This window comes from Dipodomys ordii, unplaced genomic scaffold (assembly GCF_000151885.1).
Source record: "Dipodomys ordii isolate 6190 unplaced genomic scaffold, Dord_2.0 Scaffold66, whole genome shotgun sequence".
Taxonomy (NCBI): domain Eukaryota; kingdom Metazoa; phylum Chordata; class Mammalia; order Rodentia; family Heteromyidae; genus Dipodomys; species Dipodomys ordii.
Window position 1 is genome coordinate 4,802,578 of NW_012267282.1, and position 8,562 is coordinate 4,811,139.

General features: G+C 49.7%; 1 protein-coding gene across 1 annotated transcript in view; it reads right to left on the reverse strand.

The window, feature by feature from the left end:
- Window positions 1–5,664, reverse strand: part of Pptc7 (PTC7 protein phosphatase homolog (S. cerevisiae)) — a 47,238-nt gene extending 41,574 nt beyond the window's left edge. Inside the window, exon 1 of the mRNA XM_013023083.1 lies at window positions 5,443–5,664. Coding sequence (XP_012878537.1) covers window positions 5,443–5,664 — 222 coding nt within the window. The remainder of the gene's footprint in view (window positions 1–5,442) is intronic.
- Window positions 5,665–8,562: the final 2,898 nt, after the last annotated feature.

Genomic DNA, 8,562 nt, shown 5'->3' on the forward strand with positions numbered 1-8,562 from the left:
GGAGGGAGGGAGGGAGGGAGGGAAGAAACATGAACTACCCAGGTGTTGGTGGCTCATGTCTGTAATCCTAGCTACTCAGGAGGCTGAGATCTGAGGACTGCAGTTCAAAGCTAGCCCTGGCAGGAAAGTCCATGAGACTCTAATCTCCAATTAACCCCCAGAAAACTGCAAGTGGAACTGTGGCTCAAAGTGGTAGAGTAGTACTAGCTTTGAGCAAAAAGCTTAGGGACAGTGCACCGGCCTTGAGTTCAAGCCCCACAACTGGGGAGAAAAAAAAAAAAAAAGAAACACCAAGTACCAGCCACATGTCAGTGTAGCTGGCAGCAGTCTTGAGTTTGTAGACTGCCAGCTCCACACACATTGGTCTGTGGTCACAACTGAGGGACAGAGCCCACTCTCAGATAACACATAAAAGAGTAAACCATTCAGCTTCTGCAATCACATCCACCGCTATTCAATAGCTCATTAAATATTCAACAGTAGCATTTTCAAGTACTGAGAAATAAGCATATGAAGCTTCACCTCACTTTGAAGAAATGCCTTGTTTCACCGCACCCCCCCCCAGAAGTAAGTGTGAAGTAATCTCATTTCACAACTTCTCTTCTGTGCAAACTGACTACTGTCAGGTAAGAAAGACTTCTCCCTAGAAAAGGACAATCTTCAAAAAATCAGTAATATATAAAGTATACAGTTTCATTTGGTTTGACCACTACAATAATCCTTGTACCTCTAAGTCTTTCCACCCCAGTGGCTGGCCTAGTACGTGGCACAGCAGTTGTCCACCCCTGCTGCCCACTGGACTGACCGGTAGAGCTCCTGCCCCAGCAAGCATACCCAGGACAGACACAGATAATTAGTTAAGTACCCAGACCCAGCACCTAGAACTTAATACAGCCAGCCAGATGCAAGTGCTACAGAGGCGAGTAACCCTGCCTTGAAAATGCCTCTTGTATCAAGCAGTCTCATCTTAGTTCTCAAACTTGATCTGTTCTCTTGCATTTCCCAGTCCAGTCAGCAGCCCACCACATACACTTCAGGACTAGAATCTCTTGCCAGGTCCGAACCCTCAAAACCAGCTCCCATCCCTCCTCCTCTTTGATGAGCTATGTCCGGTGCTCACTAAGTCCCATTGGTTGATTTTGTCCACAGTCCTGAAACGCAATGACTTCCACTGCCCCAGCTAAAATGAACCCTCTCTGGCTCAGACTATTTCACCATCTGACCATCTCCACCAACATCTGTTCTCTCCTTACACCCCACTCCATGCCCCACTTGGTTTTACAACAATGCTACATCCAAAGTACCCCCCTAGTAAAGCCCTCCCATGTGTAGGCCACCCTTACTGCTTATCTATGTTAATATAATCTAGAAGGTACACAAGAAACCAATAGTTCTGTTTGTCTGTTCTCCTGGGGGAGGGGCCTTGCAGCTAGAGGCCAAGGTGAAAGGGAGATTGCACCCTTCTGAAATGTGAACCATTTTGAGTTCTACCATTTAATGTGCTGCCTCTTCAAAGCCACCACATAAAAACAAAAGCAAACACTTCACATATCTTCCTACCAAGAAACAAAATAAAACTAAAAACCACAGGACTCCCCAACACAGCACTTTTCTTTTTCTTTTCTTGCCAATCCTGGGGCTTGAACCCCAAGCCTGGGCATTGTCCCTGAGCTTTTCTAGCTCAAGGCTAGAACTCTACAACTTGAGCAGCATCTCCACTTCTGGCATTTTTTGCTGGTTAACTGAAGATAAGTCTCATGGACTTTCTGCCTGGGCTAGCTTCAAACGGTGAACTTCAGATCTCAGCATCCTGGCTAGTTAGAATTACAAGCATGAGCCACAGGTGCCCAGCTCAAACTCTTTTTTTTTGGTCAGTCATGGGGCTTGAACTCTGGGCCTGAGCGCTGTCCCTCAGCTCTTAGCTCAACCTTTTTTCTAAGTTAGCTCTCAATAGTGCCCTGGTACCCTGACACAAGACATCTGTGGTTTGAGGAGCTTCTGATCCCTTACCTGAGAGTGCCCCACTCTGCTCAGTTACCTCACCTGACTGAAAGCCCAGCTCACCTCCAAGCCCTTCCCTGGGCTTCCACACATTTCTCCTAACTGCGCTGGGAATCTCACTGCCTTTCCCACCTCCTAAGGTCACTGGAGAGCTGCCCTTTCTCGCTTTATCTTGGTACTCTCCACAGCACCTGACAGGGACTAACAGGACACAGCCAGCAAGCAGAGTTAAGTTGAGAGTACTGAAAAGTGAGAACACAAATGCTGTAGTGTGCAGACTATCACTACAGAACCCAGCCCACCAAACCAAGCCGTGTGGCACAGGTAGTAGGGGGAGCTTACTTTCTCCTATACTGTGGAGAATGGAGGCTGAGGACAGACACTGTAAAGGAGTGGAGGGAAATAGCACTCTGGCTTTCTTGGTCACTGCTCACTCATCCAAGACTCTGGCCCAATTAACATTTTTTCTTCTTTTTGCCAGTCTTGGGGCTTGAATTCAGAGCCTTGGTGCTGTCCCTGAGCTTCTTTTGCTCAAGGCTAGTACTATACCACTTAAAGCACAGCGCCACTTCCGGCTTTTTCTGTGTTATGTGGTACTGAGGAATAGAACCCAGGGCTTCATGCGTGCTAGGCAAGCACTCTACCACTGAGCCGCATTCCCAGCCCTGGTCCAATTAACTCTCTAAGCTTTAATTTCCTTCACTGAAAAAGAGTGGCAGGACAAATTCCCCCAAGTTCCTTTTCCAGATCTAAGAATCTAAATCACACTGCAAAAAAAAGGATCCCATTTCACCAACTTCTGATGAAAAAAGGGTACACTTCACTTTTTACAAAGCATGTTTTATGTACTGTACCAACTAGTTTTGAAGAGCTCCATTTCCAGCTTCCCACCTTATCCCTAGTTCTTACTACATGACTACAGGAATATTTGCAGAGTTACTCCAATGGCTCAGAAAGCAAAAATACTGCCCCCAGCTCTTTACCTCAGTTTAACAACACTACTAACCAATTGAGGATGTTTTTCATCTTTTCTTTTTTTTGGGGGGGTCCGGTCATGAGGCCTGAGCTCTGGGCCTGGGCACTGTCCCTCAGCTCTTCAGCTCAAGGCTAGCGCTCTACCACTTGAGCCACAGCGCCACTTCCGGCTTTTTTCTTTTTGCTTATGTGGTGCTGAGGAATCGAACCCAGGGTCTCAGGCATGCAAGGCATGCAAGCATTCTACCACTGAGCCACCTTCCCAGCCCCCTTATCATTGGAAGACTTCTTTGGCAGATCATTGATTCTTTGTTCATTGAAAGCAATATACATTAACAAAAAAAAAAGATCAAATCAGTAGCTCAAGAACCAAGAGACAGTGGGCGCCAGTGGCTCCTTCCTGTAATCCTAGCTACTCAGGAGGCTGAGATGTGAGCATCACTTTCAAAGCCTGGGGGGAGGGGGAGGGAGTCCATGTGACTCTTATCTCCAATAAACCACCAGAAATCTGGAAGTGGTGCTGTGGCTCAAGTAGTAGCATGCTAGCTTTGAGCAAAAGGAGCTCAGGAGCAGCCTGTCATCCTAGCTACTGAGGAGGCTGAGATCTGAGGATCATGGTTCAAAGCCAGCCCGGGAGACTCTTATCTCTAATAAAACCTCTCGAAAACCGGAAGGGGCACTGTGGCTCAAGCGGTAGAGCACTCGCCTTGAGCTGAAGAGCGCAGGGACAGCGCCTAAGCCCAGAGTTCAAGCCCCATGACCGGAATATGTGGGTAATAGAGTGGGTAAGATGAATAATTAGAAGACCTGGCTCTTCTCTAACTCCCAGCGTTCCAGCACTTCCCTGAAGGTGGGGGAAGGAGGATCACTTCAGCCCAGAAGGTGGAGGTTAGCCTGGGAAAAACAGCAAGATCTCACTTCAGAACAAACCTACAGCCGGGCACTGGTGGCTCACGCCTGTAATCCTAGCTACTCAGGAGGCTGAGATCTGAGGATCTCGGTTCAAAGCCAGCCCGGGCAGGAAAGACCGTGAGACTCCTATCTCCAATAAACCACCAGAAAACCGGAAGTGGCACTGTAGCTCAAGTGGTAGAGCGCCTGCCTTGAGCTGAAGAGCTGAGGGACAGCGCCCAGGCCCAGAGTTCAAGCCCCACGACCGACCAAAAAAAAAAAAGAACAAACCTACAGTAGAGAAGATCCTTTACAGACTTATAGATGTACAAGATCCACACACTAGCCAGCAGTGCATGCAACTTAAACTTACAAATTGTTCATTTCTGTGCAAAACCAAAGCTACATTACCGATCACTCTGAATTCAGATTAAAAACTGATTACAAAAAAAAAAAAAAAAACTGACAGCACCACTTATTCCAATGCCCAACTTTGCTTTAGCCTATGGAATTTAAAGTAAACAAAAATGCAACATCACTTGAGAAGTGAAACCAAAAAGTAACATTTGAACCTAAATTCAATGACAGCATGTCCTTCAATTTCAAAGGAAGTGATTTGCTAAGAGAGCTTTAATGGCTTATCATTCCACAGCACTCTCCTGACACGCAGAGCCAAACACTAGGTAAAAGATGATGGCTTGTAAATTCTACTGATCCCTTCCTGAGGCTCCCCTCCACCCCGAAAATCCTACAAATGTGTACGCAGAATGAACAGGCCTCAGGGGACACCTGTGACCTTTCTGAAAAGGCTGTGACCACTTCTCAAAGCTGTCTTGGCCGCCCGCTCCTAACAGGTTCGGACATTCTATTTTGGGTCAAGGAGACTGCCTGCCACCCTAAGTGACCTCAAGTCGGACAAGATCAGTTTGAAAGAACGCACTGTGAGGATTCTGACACCAGGCCAGTGAGTCCCCCCACCCCCACCCCACTGCGAGACTCTCCAAAAGAGGATGAAAATCTGGTCGCGATCAAGGCAGGACGGTCAGGGGGCTCGCGCAGCCGGCCGCTCAGCTGCTCGGGATCCCGCAGCTGGCGGCCAGGCCGTGGCGTCAGGAGCACGCAGAGCCGCCGGGATCCCCGGGCGCGCAGCGAGCGGAGGGAGGCGGGAGGAAACCCGAGCGCGGTCAGGAGCCGGCAGGTGTCGCCGAGGTCGCCCGGGGCCGTCGCTGCCAAGTGAGCAAGTGCGGCTCCGCGCAGGGGACGGACGGGTCGCGTTCCCTAGCGGTGACCTTGAGCACTTGGTTCGACAGCTCCGCGCCTCAGTTTCCCCCCAGCTCCGCGACCGGGAGAGGGGGGAGTCCCAGCAGAAAAGGCACCGCCTCGGGCGCTCGGCACGGCGCCCGCTCGCTAGTAAAGCGCTGCCCGCCCGCCAGCGCCCGGGCTCCGCCGCCGCCCACCTTGAATTCAGCTCTTTTGCTCAAGGCTAGCTAGCACTCTACCACTTGAGCTACAGCGCCACTTCCGGTTTTCTGGTGGTTTATTGGAGATAGGAGTCTCACGGTCTTTCCTGCCCGGGCTGGCGCGGTGCCGGGCCACGAAGCACGCGTCGTCCCCGTAGCACGCGCCCTTCTTCAGGAGGCCCTTACGGAAGTCCTTGCCGAAGCCGCAGCCCGCCGTCACCAGCCCGTAGTCGCCGCCGCCGCCGCCGCCGCCGCCGCCGGCCCTGGGGTCGGTCTGCGAGAGGCCGCCGAGCACGGCGCGGGCCACCAGTCGCCCGTACGAGAGGACCGAGAACATCGCCGCCGCCGCCCCCCCGAGGAGGCGAGGGCCCCGGGCAGCGGGAGGACGCGGAGGCCCGGAGCCGGCTCTCTCCTCAACCGCCGCCGCCGCCGCGCCGCCGCCGGGGCGCTCCTCAGGGCGGCGCGCAGTAGCCGCCGCCGCCCCTGCCCGACGCGCGGGGCCTCGCACACGCTCCACTGCGCGCACCGGAGCCAGAGCGAGGTCAGAGCCGGCGGCTTCTCCGCCTCAGCCCGAGTGGGGTCCCGGCTGCAGCTGCCGCTGCTGCCGCCATCTTCCGCTCCACTAGCGTGTTCCGGGCCGCGCCGGCAGCACCGCCCCTCACTAGCCCCGCCTACCGCCCCGCCCCCGATTCGAGGCTCAGAACCAAGCCCCGCCCCCTCGGGCGCGCTGCCCTATGCTTTCATTGAGGTCGAGCATGCGCAGAGCGTGTGTGTGCTCTGCCTTCTGGGGGTTGTAGTCTCTGTGGAAATGGGCTGCCTAGGAGCCAGGATTTAGAACTCCCCCGATGAGGGACTAAGGTTTAGCTAAGGAGAATTACAGGTGGATTGGCTGGAGGTTTGGTTTTATTACTCGTTTATTTTGTCCACTTTATTCACTCATTTATTCCTTTATTTATGGTGCTGGGGTTTGAACTCAGGGCCTGTGGTTTCCCAGGCAGGCCCTTTCCCACTTGACCCCTCCCCCAGTCTTTAACGGTATCTTGGGGGTTGGAGGCATGGTTCAGGTGGTAGAGCGCTAGCTAAAGAGTGAAAGGGTCAGATACTGAATTTCGTTCCTTGTCGCGGACAAAAACAAAAACAAAGAAATAACAGGATCTTGTACATAAAGGCAGCATCACTTTAAACAATGATTTAGGTTATATATTATCCTACAACATACCCCTTGAGAAACAGCAGTACATAAATATAATGACTACTCCACAAGTAATGTTCTGGAAGAGTTCAGGGCATGAGTCTGTTTGGAGGGAAGAGAATTTTGCCTTGTGTTTTAGGAAGAATTGAGGAAAAAGATGTTATATGTCCCTAACTGTGATAGAGGCAGGACCACTGTGGACATAGCATATGTGTATGCGTTGCAAACATTATTAAATAGGGAATAAAGGTTCCATGTCCTAAATCTTAACCTTCTAGATAGTCTGCCTAGGACAAGTGTGTCTTCACCTGGCCTGTATGTAGAGGACATGAAGAACCCTAAAGACTTGAGAAGATGAAACCCCTTCCTCCTTTGACAGCTGCCACCTCTTCTCTTCAAGAGGTTAAAATGTGGGGCTGGGAATGTGGCTTAGTGGTAGCATGCTTCATGCCCTAGGTTTGATTCCTCAGTATCACATAAATAGAAAAGGCTGGAACTAATCTGGGCACAAATGATAGAGTGGCTAGCCTTGAGCAAAAAATGCTCAGGGACAGTGCCCAGATCCTGAGTTCAAGCCCCAGGACTAGCACAAAAAAAAAAAAAGAGGTTGACACTTGGCTTCTGGCTCACACCTGTAACCCTAGCTACTCAAGAGGTGCGACATGAGGATCCAGTTTCCAAGCCAACCTGAGCAGAAAAGTCCATGAGACTCTTATCTCCATTTAACTAGCACAAAGCCAGAAGTGGAGATGTGGCTCAAGAGGTAGAGCATCAGCCTTGAGTCAATACCTGAGGCCTGAGTTCAAGCCCTTGTACCAGCAAACACAAGCGTGCATGCACATACGTGCGTGCGCACACACACACACACAGAAAGAGAGAGGTCAGCTCTTGAGCAAAAAATAATAAATACTAGCCAGGCACCAGTAGCTCACATCTGTAATCCGAGCTACTCAGGAGGCTTAGATCTGAAGATCATGGATCAAAGACAGCCCAGGCACAAAAGTCTGTGAGACTGTTATCTCCAATAAACCACTAGAAAACCAGAAATGGCACTGTATCTCAAGTGGTAGAGAGCTCACCTTGAGCTGAAGAGCTGAGGGACAGAGCTCAGGCCCAGAGTTCAAGCCCCACAACGACAAAAATAATAATAAAAATAATAATAACAAAATGAGGTAGTTTTTTTGTGGTTTTTCTTGTAAGCTTTTAGCCCAGCTTCACCAAAGATAGCACATAGTCTCTCTCCAGACCTTGACTATTCTAAGCAATTTCCCTCCAAAGTTATTTAGGTTGAAGAACAGTTAAAGGTAATGGGGTTTGTCACCTACTAGATGAGCTCACTAAATACAATGTGTTTGTATGAGTGCATGAATGTAAAGACATTCAGAGCCATACTCTTCACGGGAGGGAGGGGAGAGGGAGGAATCTAGGTCCTGCATACCTTTTGTATCTCATTTGACACTGTGTCCTTTGTGCTAGTTGACCTCCAGCCAGGCGCTCAGCAGCCTCACAACCTTTGCCCCACCCATTAGCATGTAGTTTCAGAGTCTGAGGATCCCAGGCTTTTCAGTGCTGTGTGCAGGGCATGTGCACACACAGTCAATATTTCCTTCAATGAATGAAAGAGCAAACACCTCTCTGGAGTCTGTGGCCCCCCACAGCAATGACCATTTGCAGATATATTGGCAATATCTAATTCAATGCTTGGCACGCTATACGAGAATTTATAGCTGTTGGAAAAAAGAAAGAATCAGAACAAGGACCATAAATAACAAAAGAAACATGTACTGAATTATAAAATCATTGAATGAGTTCAGTTCAGACACAATAATAGAAAGGTCAAGCTTTGGGACAAGTAAACCAATTTGGAATTTTTTCGTTTAATTGAAGCATAAATATGTATCTGCCACCAGGAACGTTGGTCTTTTTCCAGTTCACTTTGATAGGGTTGTAATTACTTTGGGATTCCCATCTGATCCTTTAAATATTCCTTTCTAAATATTTTCTGCATGTACCTAAAGTCCTGCCAGCCAGCTACTCAACACA